The sequence below is a fragment of the Diadema antillarum genome, unplaced genomic scaffold (assembly GCF_040938485.1).
Source record: "Diadema antillarum isolate AM-2024a unplaced genomic scaffold, OU_Dant_1.0 seq00002046_RagTag, whole genome shotgun sequence".
Taxonomy (NCBI): Eukaryota; Metazoa; Echinodermata; class Echinoidea; order Diadematoida; family Diadematidae; genus Diadema; species Diadema antillarum.
Genome location: NW_027272696.1, coordinates 232240 through 253202, shown reverse-complemented (window position 1 = coordinate 253202; position 20963 = coordinate 232240). Strand labels below are relative to the sequence as shown.

Below are 20963 nucleotides of genomic sequence, written 5' to 3'. Positions count from 1 at the left end.
TTAGCTATCTGCGTTTCCAGGTTTATGAGCAAGCATCATTTGGACGACCCATTCCACGGTGAGGTGGACGTCCGACGACTTCTCGCCCGCCGATGAAGAGAGAAGGCCCATGAGCCTGAAATCAAACATGAAAAGACGTATACACTGTACATGTAGCGTTGAATGATTTTGAGCTAGGTCCACTTAAACTGCACAACGGAACGGCCAGTATTCTTGTTTATTTATAGGTCCCATCCCTCCCCTTCTTCTTTGCATTGATTCGTCCTCGTCTCAAGAGTCATAACTGTTATTTTTTTTAAACCATATGTTGTTTTATCTCATGATTCCGCATTACGTTTCTGTTATAGAGTACAAGATAGTCAACGCTATGAGACTAAATTGAAGATTGGAGCAAAACTACTTGAATTTATATAGGTCCCTACTTGTCTTTCAAATGAAACGCCCACTCTAGACTATTATCATAGTGTCACATTTTCATCATACCATTTTTAGACCTTGCCTTAGAGGTTGACATCCTATCGAGCTTGTGAATTTCTCGAAATTTCTAGCTGGAAAGACAAAAAGTAATAATCAATGAGACTAATGATTCTGCCGGTTTACATCATGAACGCATTATCAGATTGTATACTGTTTCAAATGCTGCCTCAAAATGATGTCCCGTTTATCTGCCTTGGAAATGATAATAATAATAATAATAATAATAATAATAATAATGATAATAATAATAATAATAATAATGATAATAATAATAATGATAATAATAATAATAATAATAATAATAATAATGATAATAATAATGATAATGATAATAATAATGATAATAATAATGATGATGATAATAATGATAATAATAATAATGATAATAATAATAGTAATAATAATAATGATAATAATAGTGATAATAATAATAATGATGATGATAATGATAATAATAATAATAGTAATAATAATAATAATAATGATAATAGTGTCTACTTGTAATACATACAGGTCCACTTTTCAGTGCTCATGCACTTCAAAAATGAAAAGATATACATGCATAATTATACATGTACATGTTCAAACATGTCAACACAGAAGAAAAAGGCAAACAAAAAACAAATATATACCAAATAAAAAATACAACATACAATTGTATACCAATTAAACACACAATATTGTTCCAAACATTAATGACATACAGCAATTACAGTCCTCAGTGTGAGAGGAACAGATAAGTTGTAAGTTTGGATTTGAATGCCTCTGTAGATGACAGTTCCCTTAACTGAATGGGTAACTGATTCCACAATTTTGATCCCATAACGGAGAAAGCACGATCAACCCATCCATGTTTTACTCTGGGTGTTTAGAGTAACAATGCATCTGATGATGAACGTAGACTTCGTGCCGGATTGTATTTTTTCACAGAATTACTTAGGTATACGGGAGAAAAAGAATGAACTGAATGATGTACTAATAACAGAATCTTGAAAATAATCTTTCTTTTTTTCTACAGGTAACCACTGTATGGAACGGAGAACTGGTGATATGGAATCAAACTTATTAGTAAAAGTTAACAATCGGGCAGCAGAATTTTTTTTTTGGAAGATTACACAACAATGAATTCGAAAAATCCAACCGAGAAGAAATCAAAGCATGAATGAGTATCTCAGCTGCAGATTTAGACAAATATTACCTTATGAAACTTAGATTACGCAGCTTATAACGAACATTCCGTAGATAGTCGTAGATAGAAAGAAGAACTAAAAGACAAGATGTCTATCGGATGTGCGTATGTGTATACGTAAAACTATTCTTTACATACATATCACACAATTTTTTTGAAGCTCCTCGATGTAACTTACCTCCGTCGATGTTTTTCATAGAGGTCGGTGTCGGGACAGCACTGCAAATGCTGAAATGATGCTGAAATAGTCTTCGTATATTCGATGAAATCATCCACATTCATCGTTCGTCTGATCGAAATACCAGCAGGTCTTCAAGGAAAAAGAAAGACAAGGATGGAAATGCTTGCATGTGGCATTAGATGACACTCAGCATCATGTTCCGAAGTTGTGGATAGTCATGTTGCAACGTTTATTTGATGAAATTGGTTTTAAAATGGCTGTGATACATGTATCTAAAACAGGTTCCATGACATTTGCTCCTGCGACAATTGCTCCCAGGAAATATCTGCACGCTAAGCCCAACATAAAACCTACTCAAACACGTAACCCTCACCCTAATCCTAATCCTCACATCAAAATAAACCTGAAACCCTATCACAACCCTAACCCTAACCCTAAGTCCTTGGAGAAAATAAGTCCGGAGCAATTGTCGCAGGAGCAAATGTCGTGTCACCCTAAAACAAAGCGATGTTAATAAAAAGGTGAGACCCACCTTTTATCAGGATCGCTTTGTTTTACTTTGATTTGGGATATCTCAGCCATTTCAAAACCGATTTTCATCAAATAAACTTTGAGTTCCTCTTAGAATTGTATGCTCTGTAACATTTCATGTGGTTTCCTAATATCTCGCAAAAAGTTAAAAGCTCAGTGACCTCACTTTCACCATCCGTTTAAAGCTCAAGTTGATTACAGCAGTCTTTCTATTTCTGTGACGCCATGATATTCTGTAGCTTTTTTTCTCAGGCGAAGACGGCACACAGATTTTACCAAAACTTTACAAAGAAAATCACAACCTTTGCACAGATCATCTGCTTTCCTTAAATCCCACGTGCGCTCTACAAACTGAAACCTCTTTTGTACTTGGAGGTAAATTTCCATATATCTGTTTGTTGTCGTCGTTATTTTTATAAGTTTAAGTTATCCATATTGCCTCAAACTGCTCTATGCTATCAGCCTTACCGTACTTGGTCCGTGTAATCGATGTCCATGTTGTCGTAGAAGGCCTTCATCTCGGCGCGAGTCATCGGCCAGTAGGGGCCCAGCTGGTCCTTGTCGTTGAGCTGGGTCGGTGTGAGAACAGAGTGACAGCGTCATCACCATCACCATTATCATCATCATCATCATTATCCCTTCATCTACAATCACCACTATCATCACATCATTCCTGCATCATTACTATCACTACCGTCATCATCACCATCGTAATCATCAATGAGACGCCAGTTTGGGGTTAGCTCATGGTCACATGGGTATACACATTATCTTTCGTCTTTCTCAGTTGGTTAGGCACTCCACTAGTTTTCATGGCGACAGAAGGCGTACACTTGCCCACGGTAGCAACTTATGGAATTCATTAGTCATGTTCAAACAAAGGATGATGTTGCGAAGAGCAGGTGACCAGAATGATCCACAATAATTAGCACGTTGGAAAGCATCTATTTCATTATTTTGCATTGAATGTATTAACAAACTTTTTCTGTTGATATTGTGAAATACCGCTTTTACAGTCAGGTGGATGTGTTAGCAAGCACCACTTATAAGGATCCTTGCATAATTATTACATCACAGACGCTTATCTCAGTGAATTTAAAAACCAACATGCTCTGCTGGTACAGATGACCATTTTCTGCTCATAGTGGAACCCCGAACTGGCTTACTCGAGGGCATCCTCATAACGTACGATGTGAACTGTCGAAGAGGACGCTCTATTGGCGCAGCCATTGACGCCGTAGGTTTCTTCTTGCCCGTGACAAGAGGGTTTAAAGGACAAGTTCACCTTCATAAACATAAGGATTGAGAGAATGTAGCAACATTAGTAGAACACATCATTGAAAGTTTGAGGAAAATCAGACAATCCGTTCAAAAATTATGAATTTTTGAAGTTTTTGTGCAGTCACCGCTGGATGAGAAGACTACTGCAGCGTATGATGTCACATGAGTACAACAATATAAGGAAAATATAAAGAAAATTTCACAAAATTTCATCGTTTGAAAAAAGTGTACATTCCCTTGACTCGTTACTAACATATGTTCTGGGTAATATCATTCCCCCTGCCTTTAGAAAGAGGCAAGTCAAGTGCTCTTTTATTATGCGAAAAAAGTGAAAATATGTTGATTTTTTTAAATATTTTCTTTATACTGTTGTACGCATATGACATCACAAGCTGTAGTAGTCTCCTCATCCAGCAGTTCCAACACAAACATTTTAAAAATTCATAACTTTTGCATCGATTGTCTAATTTTCCTCAAACTTTCACTGATGTGTTCTACTAATATTTTGCTGCATTCTCTCAATCCTTATGTTTACGAAGGTGAACTTGTCCTTTAATGTTATTATAACACTGTCGTTACGTACACTGGATGATATTCCATGCACTCACAAAGCTGTCGTTGATTTCCATGAGTTTTGCCGAGATAGTGGCAACCTGGTGGGGAAAGCGCTCCTGTACGCATCCGAGCACGACGAGGCAACCACCGGGGCGCAAGACCCGGTGAACTTCGGCACAGAATCTGGGAAAATCGAACCAGTGGGCTGCGGTGGCCGACAGGACCAGATCCACAGATCCACTGTCCACGGGAAGGGACTCGGCTGGGGAGACGCTTAAAAGTAAAATGACAGCCAGACACATTGTGGATTGAGTGAATGCAGCAATGTTAAGCTAGTATCTCACCAAAGGAGACGTCTCCGCCACGTCTCAAACTTATCAGTCGCAGCAGTCGCGGAGACGTCTCCAACATAAAAATAGCTTACGGTCTCACCAAGGAGACGTCTCTGAGACGAGTTATGGCAGGTGCCAAAAATTTTCAAATCTGATGGAGCCGTTGCAGGATCACCTGACTTGATCTGGGCAGGACGTCAGCACGCAGATGGTCACGTTTCTAAAGTAGGTCAAACAGTGTCAAATAGAGTCACGGAGACGTCTCCGCGACCTCTCACCAGTTTCTCTGGTCTCCAGCAGGTCTCGGCGACGTCTCTGAGACGTCTCTGAGACATCGCGGAGACATCGCAGGGACGTCTCGGCAGTCGCGGATATAATTAGTCTCCGCGACGTCTCCGCAACTGATGGAGACCTCTCGGAGACGTCGCGGAGACTTCGCAAAGAATCGAACATGTTTAAATTTCTTGCGACTAATCGGAGACTCTGTGATTTTCAGGAGACGTCTTTGCAACTAGCAAAATCTGGAGTCGCGAACTAGTCGCGAACTAGTTTCAAGCCCGGTGAGATACCCCCTTTAGTGGAACACAACAACGAAGTATGAGGAAAATTGGACGATATGTTCAAAAGTTTTTTAAAGGGATGGTATAGTTTCTGTCGAGGTGGGCTTCCGGTTCCAACCTATTTTAAGATGATTTTTGTTTAAGGTAATGAGAAACCTCTTCTAAAATATGGAATGAGCATAATTCTAAAAGGAATTCAAAGTTCGTTTGGTGAAAATCGATTTTGAAATGGCTGAGATATCCAAAACAAAGCGATCCTATAGTAAAAGGTTGGACCCACCTTTAATTAGGATCTCAGCCATTTGAAAACCGATTTTTATCCAAAAAACTTTGAATCGTAGTTTATTAATAGGTTTTTAAGTATTTTGCAAAAAGCTTAAAAGCTGAATCCCTATCTCAACAAATACTATACCATCCCTTTAAAGTTTTGATGCCTCGTTTGATGATGATACTTAACACTAAGAACATTAATCACTCTTGATGTCGCCATTCAACATATTTTCATCTCTTTTTTTTCAATAATGAAAGAGCATATCCAATACCTCTTCAGAAAGCAGGGGAATCATACCTTTATGTCAGTAATGGGCCGAGGGAATGTGCATGTACATTTTGTTAAGAAACGTTGAATTTTGTGCAACCACACCCTCCCTTTTTCTTTGACCGGGATATAAGATTTTCGAATAATGTGATAAGCAAATGAAAAAAACAACAAAACAAAACAAAACAAAACAAAACACATGCAACAATATCAAAGATTAAAATTACAATATATTCCTGCAAAAGCTCCTCTATATCCTGTCGAATTGCCGAATACAGCCGAATATAAGATTTTAAAAACAAACAGCTAACCTGTACGCGACATTTTCTGCCGTTTTCAGAGCATTGGCCTTTTGGATTTGAGTTTCGCTGGCATCGAACCCCAGTACCCTTCTGAAATAAGGCGCCAGGGGTTGAGTGTATTGACCCGACCCACATCCAACATCAGTAGCTAGCTTCCACGGCTTCTTGATCTGGGTAAAATACAGAAACAGCGAACTACGTGATGACGAAATATAATAGAAACAGTGAGTATATAGTTCGTGTATTGTTAGCTACATGGGCCTACTGGTATGGGGTGAAATTGTTCTTTCTGCTAAACTTGGTTGAAGAGCAATTCGGCATTGAGGTCACGTTGGCTCTAATCTGAAGCTAAAGAAAGAAAATGAGCGACTTACCAAACTTGGGTCATTTTGCAGCTTTTCAAGTTTGATCTTACCCCACATTTCAAAGCAATGTACCTCCATGTAATGCATAATCATAACAAGTAGGGTATCATATAACCACACGAATGGAGTGATTGAGTTGTCATGAGACTTGGACCAATAATGGAAATAAAAACTAAAAAACTAGGCCCTAACTGAATTTTGAATTCTCACATGTTTTCACAAATTAATGATATAAGTGGCAAACCATGCACAAGTAACTAAGTAGGCTGCCTAGAGGTGATAATTTCATCATGAAACGTGGGACATCTGCTGGTATCCCTTATAGGCGTACCAGCAGCGGCCCGTCGCGTCGGTCTCTGTTGGATATTACTTCTCACGAGCTACCTGGGTATATTTGACTGGGCCATCAACAACAACGCTTGTTAGAGTTTAACTCGCCATAAAGATAAACCGGAAGTAGAAATGCTATCACTCTCAGTAATGAGAAACCAAAGATAAGTAACAAGTAGAAATTTTTAAATCAAATAGCATGACTGAAATTGGAGAACCCAAGATTTAAGAAAAACTGTAATCAATCCTAGATTAGAATGTTCAAAATTGTCTTTGCTTGCTTCTTTATTTTCATTCTAGTTTATATTTCCTCTTTAAGGTTCTTAATATTTTCATTATTCCCATTTCTTTTTATTGAGAACTTCTTTATTCAATAGACAAATAAAAATATAAAGAAATAACAAAACCATATATTATTTTACGTCAACATATAACCCCAACTTTTAGCTTTCATTTCGTCCACCCTAAAGTGGCTGTCCCTGTCTTCACTGTCCACCATGTTGCTAGCCGAGTCCTCTTCTGAGTGGGCTACCTGAAAATGTCGGGTATGAGAAGCTACCGACAGCTACCTGTTTCTTTTTTTCCAGGGGGAGAAGTTGGTGGAGTTTCCTTGTCTCTATCTCTCCCCTGCAAACTTTTCAGTTATTCCTGGCTCCTTGACTTCCCCTCGAGTCCCTTGGATTTTTTTCTGTGCTTTTGTCATTCTTTTTAAAATATTTTTGTTCCTTAAATCGCTCGACGGCGATTGCTCGATTACGTCGTTGCCGGGGTTGTTGCCGCTCGGACACCGAGCGTATTTTGGGCGGCGAGTGAAAACTGGACGGTTACCGCCGAAATCTTAACTCCGCATTTAAGTTTCTGCTGCGACCGAGCGATGCCCGGCCGGGTACCGGTCTGTCACTGGTCGATGATCGACCGAAATTGGCTATTGATACTCGCCGACTTGTCGCCGAGCAGGCTGACTTTGGGTGTTGTGACCGTAGCCTTAAGTATATATACAAAATGCCATTCAGCTCAATTACTACTAGGTGTCACAAAAAAAAAAAAATCCCCCTTTTGATCCTTGATAGTTCAAAAACTATATATCAGATCTAACCTGTTATTGATATGAGCATGGAGCTACAAACGTTGTAGCTCCATGTACGACCTAATGGCTGAATAGTGTACAATTTTTGTTGGAAGCAATTTAAAAATGAAAGCATGAATCAGTTTCATTTTAAATCTATGATTAGGCTAATTCTAAAGTTAAGCCCCAGATTTGAGTCAAATTTGGATCCTCTGTACAAAATTGTGAGTCTTTGCTTACAATGACCCAGAACGATAGACATGAATACCACGAATACCATCTTTTCAGAGCTCTGTTGACTATAATGTATTCTTCTGATCTCTTGCTCCAAGGCATGCAAATGAATGCTTCATCAGTGATCCATGACGAATTGGCCTGGGCACTGCTAGTCTGAATTCATGGTAAAGAGTAAAATGCACGCACATGAAAAAGTAAGCACACGTTTTCATGTGTTTGCATACACTACATTTCAGGATGGATAAAGACTAGCTGCGACAGTGGAATTTCTCATGAATATATTCAAACCCTGGCCCTGGCCATTGTTCAGGATTATTGTCAGGGTGTTAACCAAACACTCCCATATACACACCAATTGGCCCCTGTACAAAGTTAGTTTTGTACAGAGCTATACGGGTATAGGGTAGAAAATAGAGCAAAATCTAAACTCTCTACATAAATCTTGCATTTGATAAAACTGAATCATGCGTTCATTTTTTTATTACTTTAGTTCCAACAAAATTGTACACTATTCAGCTATTGCTCAAATCAATGTCAGTGTTATCTGAGTATTAAAGTGTTTAGTTTCAGCACTATAACATGGATCAAAGTGGGAAATGTTTTTGGAACACTTATAAGTACACGTGTAGGTACAAATAACACAACGCGCACTCTGTGAACATGGTAAACACTCTTCCTCAGTAGTAAACAACAATACACTACCAAAGAGGACTACTATAGTACAGTGTACTGAGATTTATCTTCGTAAAACGCACAGTATGGCTACCTGCCTGATACTATTCAACATCAAGTGTAAGCGTAATGTGAACTAGGGATTATCAGAAACAGATATATTTTACCCTTTTCTCCAGACTGCTCGTAATGATCCGCAAGATCTCTGCGGACATTGTAGGCCTCGTAGCCGCGTACCTGGAAGCGGCTGCATGTCCTTCGAAGTACAGCCGCGTCGCCATGTTCCTCGCGCTACAACAGTTCGGCCTGTCCAATGGTCTGGAGCTTTGTGGCCTCCTGTCCACTTCACGACATAAGATAAGACCGGGGTCAACGGATACTGACCTGGTCAGAGTACCCTTCGTCTGTTTATACCAGGCACCTCCCTGTTTATACTGAGCTGAAAGGCTGCTCGAGGCTGTTACAGGAGGCTTCAGAACCTCATTTGGCATTTACACTCTGATGGGGCACGGGGATTCTGCCTTTTCGTGCCCGTGTACCTCCCCCGCTTGGTGAAAATCTGCCATAGAGTTTTCCAGATAACTGAATGTAGACATTGTCTCTTTTTGTTTTCCTTCCGTAATCTTAAGTTTTATTTTCTGTCTATTCCGTTCCTGCTTTTGTTCTTGTCCTTGGATAGTCTTTGTATTTTGTCTTCTGATTATTTCGCCTGACACGAGGATATCAAAATTTTATACATGGAGTCCGTGACGGATGTTGAGTATGCTGATGCCCTCACCTTCTAGAGAATTCACAAATTTTACAAGCTATGCTTTTCTTGGGAATTCCTCTTTTCCATATAGAGTTATAGATTAAGATTGTATTGCTTACTTGTTTATTTATCCCAACCAGAGGTGATATCATTATACAATTGTATTCATGTTTTGTTGAAACTTACGTGATGCAAAGTTTTTTTTTTGATATTATGTACTCATGTAAACGTTATGTATATTACCTTGTATTACTTTTTATGAAAATGAAATCATTTTGACTTGAATTGAAAAAAAAAATACTGAAAAATTATGTGGATATTCCGCCTCCCCCTTATTACTTGGCATCCCCCATCCACCATAACATTCATAAAATGTACTTACACATAATATAACACACTTGCCAAACGAAACTGATAACTTACATTTTTCGTATTTCATAATGCTCTTCTTTCGGCAATGTTTATTTTTTCCTCTTTTCTTTCTTTTCTTTTTCCTTGTTAATTTCTTTTTTATCGGATTTTACTTGTACATGGATTATGTTATTACAACCTCGTATTAATGATTTATAATGATTCTCTCATTTTGCTCAACATTTCTTATATTGTATGCATATAATGATTATTTCCTGTTTTAATGTACTGTATGATGATTTGTTTTATTCGTTTGTAATTTCAAATTGTAAATTGTTATGAATTTTATGCACGGACCCATTGAAAAAAAGCTTATGGCCCGTTCTCAGTAAAAGCGTTCAAATACGGAATTTTGGTGTCGCCGACATTCCATGACAGTTTGCGGTTCCCTAAACCTATTAGATACTATTTAAATGTTTATAATATATCAAGAGGACTTTATTTGTTAAAAATAAACACGATCAAATGCGGTTGTCTGCCTTGTTATATAAACTTTTGCTGTTAAACTTCGTTAAGACCCCCAAAACGCAGTGTTGCCGGCTATTTCAGAATTATCTTTTATTGCTCCTCTCCGTCCACAGACACACTTTCCAAATATCATTTTCATGGACGATGAGCATATCATAATATGTGCTAATCACAATACTCAAAAAGTTCCAAAGTTTTTATTGACTTCTTTTTCATAGCCTTTTGAAACCTGTCGCCAAGTTCACCGCCAGATACGTTACCAGTTTCTTCAGCGTTACAGCGAAAATAACAAGACTATGCAATGACCCTGTGTATATGAAACCCTGAGGATATACTTCATACATTGCAAGTACTTAGATTTTTTGTGCAACAGCTCTTTATTGAGAATACGGTACAATGTTTGAAATATCGGTTTTCTACATTTTTATTTGTACAGATACGTTACATACATTTCACGCCACCCACTGCGACAGATATTGCAATGTCAAACAAATTGTATATTATACATTACTCCTCGGAATGACGCATCGATTCAACATTAAAGTTTAGTACAAGTGAGAAATATTTGGTAGATATCGCTCTCATAATAACATGATCGACCATATACGTTACCACAGATACGTTACCACAGATACGTGGCCGAATTTTGCTCATTGGTCTTGTGCTTTCTGGGGATCAAATCTGGTCAAAATTCATCCCTACACATTACATGCTTCGTTTTGTTGGACCTCAGGATTATATTCTTACACCAACAGGACAGAGAGGTGAAAAAGAGCAACACTTCCACATGATTTTTCTTTCTGCGTCAGTGTCTCACAACTTTATGCCAAGTTTTCCGACAGATACGTTACCACATAATCAAAATGCTGAAAAAAATTGTAAATGTTTTTACAAACAAATCGTTGTGTGCTCACAAACTCCAAAGTTCTATTCTATAAAACCCAGCCGCTTTCATATTCTATGCAACAACTTTGAACGTTTATTTTACAAGACGAAGCTAAGATTCAGCATATCAGTTTTTTTGCTTTTCAGATTTAGCAGATACGTTACGTATAATTCAGGGCATCCACGGTGACAAACAATGTTATGTAAAACAAAGTGTTCATAAAACAATTCTGCATAGAATGACGCTTCCATAAAAATTAAAGTTATGTTCAAATTAAGAATATTCAGTAGAAATTGCTCTGTAACTTCACCGACAGATTCATTTATATGCATACATGTATATACCAAGAAAAATGGTGACCAGACAGCACTACACGTCGCGGCACTTCATAGTTATTAGGACATCATTCAATTATCACTTCGCTTTAAAATGACTGATGTTGTGTTTTTGTTTGAAGGAAAGAGGAATTCTAGAAATTCCTTCAGAAAAAAAAAATAATGTTACGATGGAAAAAAAAACAGAAATATCGCCTCTACTGGGGAAGATGACCCATTTAATATTAAGCCTTAACTGTTACCATACTTATCTTTTGAGTTGTCATCATTCTTATAAACAACTCACAAGTTTATTTTTCAACCTATTGTCGGAAAACATCTGACATGACTGTGGCCAAATTATATTTTGTTCCTTTTATTGTAATTGCTGATCTTGAATCCTCATTCAATCAAAACTAAGATAGAATAAAAATCTGCATCATGTAGCACAAACGGTAGTGCAGTACAAAGAATAATACGAAGCACAGTACAATAGAATTCATAATTCCTGAGCATTTTTTGAGCTTATCTTGAGAATTTTTCCTTGTATGTGAGTATTCGAAATCAAGATTTTCGAAGAAAGAAATACATGTATTCACTCAAGGAAAAGTACAATCATACATTTAATGTATATACATACTGTATGTGTATAATATGCATTTTATAGATGATGCATATGACGGCAAGGGATACAGGTACGATTGTTTATAAATCCATAATTCCTCCAATCTCGCTCGGATTTGGTACTAATCTTTCACTTGTCATCTTTCATGACGCCTCGCTAAGTTAAATATATCTATGGAGAATTGTGTCCGAGAATATGTTGCATAATTATATTTTTCAAATTATTACATGTCTATGAATATTTACATCCTTTTTATTATTTTATGACTATGACATAAAAGAATCAAACGGGATGAAATGAAATGTATGAAACAATTCCCAAAGTCTCTTGCGTCTGAGTTACTCAAGTAAGTATACCCATACTATTGGGCCTTCTTCGAACTAACGAAAGACATAATTGTGTACATACGTATTTCAGTATATTCAGGCTATTTCAGTATGTTTACCTCACAAAGAGTAGATTATAACAGCAATTCATTATGTAATGTGCGTTGTACGAAAATATCAATGAGCTTTTAATAGGTCTGCGACTATGAGCCACACAATCCGCGACGCGGCCAGTGTTGTTCTGCACAGTGTCCAAGACAGCCAGGACAGCTGTTTCAACTGTTAAACACGCATGTGAGAGACGAATCGTATATTATCGTAAACATTAACGTCAAACTTTATTTTTTATATCTAAAGCTTGACATTATGAGTATTCCGTCAAGGCGTCTAAGTACCTCGAACATAAATTTTTAACCACCTAGTTTTCATTGCAACTGACTGACAAATTGCCCTACATCGACGCCATTTACGTCGATGTAGAGCAATTCGTCAATCAGATGCTCCACGAACACCTCGGCGGAAGGATTTCATGAATTTGAACACCTAGTTTTCCTTCTTGATCTTATAGAATGTGTTCTTTCGATATAATTTCTTTGTTTGATTTATTTTCAAACAAGCAAAATGTAGCGCAACATCGATGGGAATTCACTTGCTTCGAATTCATGACTTCTCCTCGTGACACTAGTATTAAATTTACGTGTCGTCTTCCCAGACGCCAGACGAACGTTGTTTCGGTCCGGGTTTTTTTTTTATCATTATCATTTCGCGAAGGATATTTGTAACAGAGATAAGGGGGTGAAATCATGATGATATGAATTAGCTGTCTGCGTTTCCAGGTTTATGAGCAAGCATCATTTGGACGACCCATTCCACGGTGATGTTGACGTCTGACGCCTTCTCGCCCGCCGACGAGGAGAGAAGGGCCATGAGCCTGAAATCAAACATGCAGAGATGTAAGGTGCAGATTGATTTTGAAATCGGGCCACTCAAACTGAACAATGGAACGGCCAGTTTTCTTGTTCATTAGTCCCATCCCTCTTCATAAGCGGATCCGGGGGGGGGGGGGGCGCCGGGTGAGAGCACCCTATTTTTTTTTTTAAACAAAAGAAATAAAACGAAAATAAATGAAAGGGGGCACGGAAGCCGTTTTGTTTTGATTTGTTTTTGTTTTGTTTTGTTTTGTTTTGTTTTGTTTTATTTTTGCTTGTCAGTCGATGAAACCCGGAAGTGGCACCAGAGATATTTTTGGCACCCCCCCCCCCCTTTTTCAGAATTCCTGGACCCGCCCCTGCTCCTAACTTGGACCGTGAAAACATAGCACAGATAATGCACACACTTCTCATATACCTGGCAATGCATGAGTAATACAGTTTTGTATCCCTGGGTATGTATAACTTACCTCTGTCGATGTTTTTCAAAGAGGTCGGTGTCGGGAAAACGCTGCAGATGCTGAAATGATGCTGCAATAGTCTTCGTATATTCGATGAAATCATCCACATTCATCGTTCGTCTGATCGATATATCAGCAGGTCTTTGGAATTAAGTGAAAAGAAGGGAATGCTTGCATGTAGCATTAAAGGACACTCAGCATCATGTTCCGAAACTGTTTCATTATGTTACATCCCGGTGATAAATCTTCCAAAAGTCCAACATTTAATTCTGTGACATAAGATTAGTTAGTTTCATTCACATCGGTAAGGAATCAATTAGCTTACCTCTGAGCCAGGGAATAATGACTGGTACTCTCCCAATACACAGTAGTAGTAATACTATGTAGAAGGAATGTGATTGTTTTTTTTCTCTTTGTACCTTCTGTTTATTTCCGATTCATTCATTTTATTTTTGCATGTGATAAAAAAAAGTACACAGGAATGAGAGAAGAGTGCATAAAGCATAACATGTACAATAGACATGACAAAGAAAAGAGTATGCTACAATATACTTTGACAATGTTTGACAACAAATATAACACAATAGTTATTTTCAGTGTGGTGGGGAATTAATATGGGTCGTTAGTTTTTTTAGGACTGATCCCAATGGTTGGAGCTCAAGATAATGACATTATATAAGTCGTTCCTGTGACGTTATGTTTATAGATAATGACATCGGTCGTTTTAATACTGTGACGTCATATTTGTAGCTTTCTTTTCAAGCAAAGACGGCACACAGATTTTACCCAAACTTTTAAGAAAGAAAATTATAACTCTTGCACAGATTATCTGTTTCCCTTAAATTCCACATGTGTTCTACAAATTGAAATCTCTTATGAATTTGGGGATACATTTCCATATATCTGGTTGTTGTTGTTGTTGTTGTTTTTTTGTATTGTTTTTTTTTTAGCTATTTATATAGCGTCAAACTGCTCTATGCTATCAGCCTCACCGTACTTGGTCCGTGTAATCGATGTCCATATTGTCGTAGAAGGCCTTCATCTCAGCGCGAGTCATCGGCCAGTAGGGGCCCAGCTGGTCCTTGTCGTTGAGCTGGGTCGGTGTGAGAACAGAGTGACAGCGTCATCATAACCACAACCATCATCATCATCATCATAACCACCATCATCATCACCCTTTTGTCTATAATCACCACTATCACCACTGCACCATTCCTGCATCATCACTAGCTCTACCGTCATCGTCATCACTGAGACGCTGGTCTCCAGCAGGTCTCGGCGACATCTCTTAGACGTCTCGGAGACATCAGGGAGACATCGGGGAGACGTCTCAGCAGTCGCGGATATAATTTGTCTCCGCGACGTCTCTGCAACTGATGGAGACGTCTCAGAGACTTCGCGGAGACTGGAAAAAGTCTCCAAAAAAAAAATCGAACATGTTTAAATTTCTTGCGACTCCCCAGAGACTCTGTAATTTTCAGGAGACGTCTCGTAGATGTCGCGGAGACGTCTCTGCAACTAGCAAAATATGGAGTCGCGAACTAGTGGCGAACTAGTTTCAAGCCCGGTGAGATACCCCCTTATAAACCATCATGTGTTTTGGTACCAATTACCTTTTTTCTGCTCATACCCAAAGTAGAACTCCGAACTGGCTTATTCGACGGCATCCTCTCATAATGTGATGTGAACCGTCGAAGAGGGCGTTTTATTGGAACAGCCATCGACACCACGACTGTCCTTATCTTCTTCTGACAAAAGGGTTAATGTTAAGTATACACTGGATGATATTCCGTGCACTTACAAAGCTGTCGTTGATTTCCATGAGTTTCGCCGAGATAGTGGCACACTGGTGGGGGAAGCGCTCCTGTACACATCCGAGCACGGCGAGGCACCCACCGGGCCGCAAGACGCGGTGAACCTCAGCGCAAAATTTGGGGAAATCGAACCAGTGGGCTGCGGTGGCTGACAGGACCAGATCCACAGATCCACTGTCCACGGGAAGGGACTCGGCTGGGGAGACGCTTAAAATGAGAATGATAGGCAGACACAATACATTGTGGATTGAGTGAATGCAGCAATATTAGTAAAAACAAAACAATGAAGTTTGAGGAAAATTGGACTCGGCCATTTCAAACACGATTTTCATCAAATAAACTTTGAAGCGTGGTTCATGGAAATGGTTTCTGAGTATTTCGCAACCTGAATTCTTATATTCAAACCAATTCTATACAATAACCATCCCTAGTTTTGGTGTCTCCGTAGATAATGATACTAAAAAGGATATCAATCACTGTGGATGTCGCCACTGCTTGATGAGAACACTACAACATTTCGTCACGTTGCGCATGGACGATAAGGAAAATTCAAAGAGCATTCAATATATTTCCATCTCTTTTTACATAATGAAATGGCTCAATGGGTATGACTGACTTTTTTCAGAAAGCAGGGGGAATTACCCTTATGTCAGTGTCGGGTTAAGGGAATGTGCATGTACATTTTGTTAGAAAATGAATTTTGTGGAACTCTCTTTGTACAGAGTCAAACTCTCCTTTTTCTTTTTCTGACTTGGATATAAGATATTCGAATAATGTGATAAGAAAATGGAAAAACAAGTAACGCAACAATATTTCAAAATAAAATCACAAGATATTACTCCAAAAGCTCCTCTGTATCCCCTCGTATTGTCGAATACAGCCGGATATAAGCTTTTAAAAACAAACAGCTAACCTGTAAGCAACATTCTCTGCCGTTTTCAGAGCATTGGCCTTCTGGATTTGAGTTTCGCTGGCATCGAACCCCAGAACCCTCCTGAAATAAGGCGCCAGGGGTTGAGTGTATTGACCCGACCCACATCCAACGTCTGTAGCGAGCTTCCACGGCTTCTTGATCTATATAGGTATAGTAGAATTAAGATACGGCGAATCACTTTATAACAAATTTGATAAATACAATGAGATTTCTTTAGTACGTGAGGACTTTAGTGGTAAAACTGTCAATATGTTCCTTATCACTCTGTCTGTTTCAACGAGATTTCGTTATAACGAGAACATTCTAGCACTCCCAAGAGTCCCAACCATCTCATTATGACGGGGTTCGCCTGTTTCTGTAGTTTACAGATTTGAACCCGGCGTTACGGAAGCTAAAGCATGCCGAGCGAAGATGACTAAAGTCACTTCGTGTAGCATAAAGAACTAAGAATTAAGGTCACTAGCTACAACTCGCCAACGCGACCAGTTTTCAGACGAGGAGTTATTGCTCTCTTAATGTTACCGGTTACAGAAAACTCGCCATCTCGCCATGTCGGTCTCAACAATTTAAGACGCACTGGGCAGGTTGGTCGCTTTCTTGCCATCTTGTCAGAACAAGTCTCTAAAGCAAGATTTTACCAGTCCTTTTATCGCCTCCTCGTCTTACACAAGAGCCATTGCGAGCTCATGAACTCGTCGTTTTGCATTCAAATTTTGAACAAGGCGCCTGATGTCTCACCCCTTCAGCTCTCCACGAGGTGTCTGAGAGCAAAGTTTGGAGGTTAAAGCTATTCTATTTAATGTGTCTCGACTCCTCCTCTCGGCGAATTTGAAACCTGGTGGAAAAGTGGTGGAAAATGTTTATGATGTAATACCTGATTTATCTTGTGTTATGTTTTTGTTGAAAGAAAAAAAAAGAAGAATGAAAATAAATGAATTGAATTGAATTGAATTGAAAAAAATATATATTTTCCGAGCCTCTCTGTGAATTATGTTTCGCCTGTAATTTATTTTTGTTATAATCGTAATTCTGTATTCAGTATGTAAGTAATATGTATCATTTACATTTTACTGGTTTTTTTATGTAACTTTTATTTTATGTTGTTTTTACGCAAGGCCCCTTAGTCAATCAGTTTTTTAACTGAAAGGGCTACCTGTGAAAATAAAACGGCATGGAAAAAAAAAATCGCGTCTTAACATCCTCTTTCCAAAACAAGGTGAATGTATCATGTGGCCTTTTCGTGTGGCATGTTTCAGTTTCCGACTATAAAAACAACCGAAAAAAAAAAAAAAATCGGGCCCCGATTCCATGTGACAGTTGCGGTGCTGCATGTATATTAACATTACAACATAACACACGGATGTGGACTTGGGTCATACTGATTTGTAGATCAGTTCCTATCTAAATATCAGCTTTATTCTTACCTACCAGTATTGATCTGCTAATGGATGATTGTAAAACAACCACCTTGTATTGTGAGAATAAATCCTATATAGGCCTTCTAGTATCTATAGTACGTAATGAGAGTGCAAATTAGAGCTGGTCTTGAAGTGGTTGAAGAGCAATTTCGCATTGTGGTCACATTTGGCTCTAAACTGGATAGCGTAAAATCCGGCGAACAAGGTGATTGAGTTGTCATGAGAATTGGACCGATGATAATGAAATTAGTAAGCCCTAACTGAATTTTGGAATCTCTCAAGTTTTTCACAAATTAATGATATTAGTGGCAATCATGCACATATTTAGCTAAGCAGAGGTGAAGTCTCTCATTGACAGTGATTGAATTGCACATTTCAGCGATTTTTTTTCCTATGTCCTAGGTTGGTGAAATTCTTGCATCGAGTTGCTTTTATTGCAACTGACTGAGGATCTGTGGTTCATCCTGATGACGACGACGACGATGATGATGATGATGATGATGATGATGTAGAAGGGGGGCATATAGAAGAGGAGGAGGACTTAGTTACGTGTGTGTTTATTAGATACATGTGTTTGTGTTGGGGGTGTCATGTGTGTGTTTTCATTCTATGTTCTGTGCGCAATGAAGGTGTAATTCTTACCATTGAGGAAGTTTATGAGAAGATAAGAGAATATCGGGATGAAGAAAAAGGGAATGCTTTAATTTGTTGTTAACTTAGTGTTATGATGTTATAGCATTATGATGCGTAGCTTTTTTATCATTATACACGGTAAATTGGTAACTGATATAAAGGTGTTTCATCAGGACTTGAGGCGGTATTGAGCGAGTGGAGTGTATGTGTGTGTATGTTGTTTTTTTTTTTTGATTGTGCGTATGGGTATGTGTTGATGTGTGTGTGTGTGTGTGTGTGTGTGTGTGTTTTGGAGGGAGGAGTGGAATTTGATCGGGATTTTATAAAAGATTTCATTCTTGAGCTGTATGATGCATTTTTTGGTACCTGATAACACTCAAAGGCGGAATATGAGTTATGTTTTACACATTCCAGTGAAATGTTATTTTGTTTGTCAACATATTTATTCAAATCAGAAAGTGCATAAAATGAAACATAATGCATATTAGCAAAAGCATTGTTTTGTTAGAATTGTTTACTTTGGTGGTTGGACTCAGATGTATCATCATAGCTGATGTTAAAGTTAAATTGGTGGGATTTTAGTTGATTTAGCACTGATTGTTGATCTTTAAAGGGATAGCACAGTATTGGTGGAGATGAAAATTGGGCTTTAACTTTTTTGCAAGATACCAAGAAAACACTTATGAAATAATACAGAGCTTACCATTTCGAGAGGAATTCAAAGTTTATTTGATGAAAATCGGGTTTGGAATGACTGAAACATCCAAAAAACAAAGTATAAAACAAAACGATCATAATAAAATGTGGGTCCCACACTTTATTAGGATCGCTCTGTTTTGGATATCTCAGCCATTTCAAAACCAATTTTCATCAAATAAACGTTGAAATCCTCATGGAATTACATGCTCTTTCATATTTCATAAGAGGTTTCTCACTATCTCACCAAAAAATGATAGAAACCTGAAGTTAAGTCTCAACCAAAACTGTACGATCCCTTTAAGTGAGAAATTATGGCAGTAAATACTGTAATATTATGTTGATTTTGTCTTCAACTGTACTTGTATGTTTCACTTTGGATCCAGAATGGACTGTTTTTATTTATGTAGTCCTATGATTTGAAAATGAAATCAATAAAGATCAAGGATACATAAAAAGTAATATAATACCGCGTGTTTTATCACTAAAAGAAGTTTATTTTATTTTCGGAATTACGAGCCTTATATTTCGTTTTCGGATTAACGCCCCTTCGGAATTATGAACCTTTATTCATTTTTTGATTTAAACGAACCTTCGGAATAACGAACCCTCGGCATAACAGTACGAATCTTATTTCATTTTCAGATCAACGAACCTTCGGAAAGGTGAACTGTAACCTTACATTAAAAGACTGGTTATAGGCCACAGTGATAATGATGTTCACTATTGTGAACAGACAACGTCAGTCATGTAGTACATTGTTCCATGATACATGTACACACATTAAACATTCAAGCACACGTATGAGTAATATAAATACATAGTACAGCGCCAGCCCAGTGAATGCTTAATGACAATGGTACGTATACCAACAAAGGGACTATTATCTTCGCACAACACACAGTATAATTATGACTACCCGTCTGACAACATTCGACAGCAAGTGCCAGTAGGAAGTGCAATGTAAACTAGGGATTATCAGAAACAGATACATTTTACCCTTTTCTCCAGACTGCTCGTAATGATCCGCAAGATCTCTGCAGACATTGTAGGCCTTGTAGCCGCGTACCTGGAAGCGGCTGTACGTCCTTCAAAGTACAGCCGCGTCGCCATTTTCAGTATACTCGCGCAACAATAGGTCGGCCTGTCCTCCAAACATTAATAGGGACTTTTCGATTTGCACGTTGAGCCAGGCGTCACCCTGTTATGACGTAGTTTTTACGTACTGCGCATGCGCGAGTGTCGACCCTCGGCTCAGCTCATCGCACAAATTTCGAACGCGTTAACCCCGGTTATCACCGTCCACCCACATCGGTTGCGCCGCGCTCAACCCACCCTTGCTATGACGTCACACTCCTCTCGGGTATCGTGCGAAAGAGCATGGTGACTCTCGGGAAATCCGTGCTCAGTTCTGGTTCTGGTTCTGGTTCTGGTTCTGGTTCTGGTTGGGTTCTGCGCAATCACTGCCTGAAGGCTGTTATCCCGCGCAGCCGGTGTGAACGGATTTATTTCTTAAAATTATTAAATTCTGAAGTGAGCTTTTTTGACCAGCTCTTCTACATTGATTGCGTCAAGCATAATTTTAAAGTCCTTTAAGTTGGTAACACTTCTTATCTCTGGTGGTAGGAAGTTCCATTCTCTGGTTTTCACCTGTTTGCGGATCAGTTCACCTGTTTTCCTT

The 20963-nt window shown here is 38.6% G+C and overlaps 2 protein-coding genes across 2 annotated transcripts; both read right to left on the bottom strand.

Annotated features, from left to right (window-relative positions):
* Positions 1 to 9107, bottom strand: LOC139713745 (putative methyltransferase DDB_G0268948). Its single transcript, XM_071625450.1, has 7 exons — positions 8784 to 9107; positions 7105 to 7173; positions 5956 to 6116; positions 4268 to 4487; positions 2847 to 2947; positions 1845 to 1976; positions 1 to 115 (listed from the first exon to the last, which is right to left on the bottom strand). Exons 1-7 carry the CDS (start codon positions 9105 to 9107, stop codon positions 1 to 3), a joined length of 1122 nt encoding a protein of 373 aa, XP_071481551.1.
* A 4106-nt stretch (positions 9108 to 13213) lies between these two features.
* Positions 13214 to 20395, bottom strand: LOC139713744 (putative methyltransferase DDB_G0268948). The gene is made up of 6 exons (XM_071625449.1): positions 20282 to 20395; positions 16515 to 16675; positions 15589 to 15808; positions 14780 to 14880; positions 13797 to 13928; positions 13214 to 13328 (listed from the first exon to the last, which is right to left on the bottom strand). The coding sequence occupies exons 1-6, from the start codon at positions 20393 to 20395 to the stop codon at positions 13214 to 13216; spliced, it is 843 nt and encodes a 280-aa protein (XP_071481550.1).
* Positions 20396 to 20963: the final 568 nt, after the last annotated feature.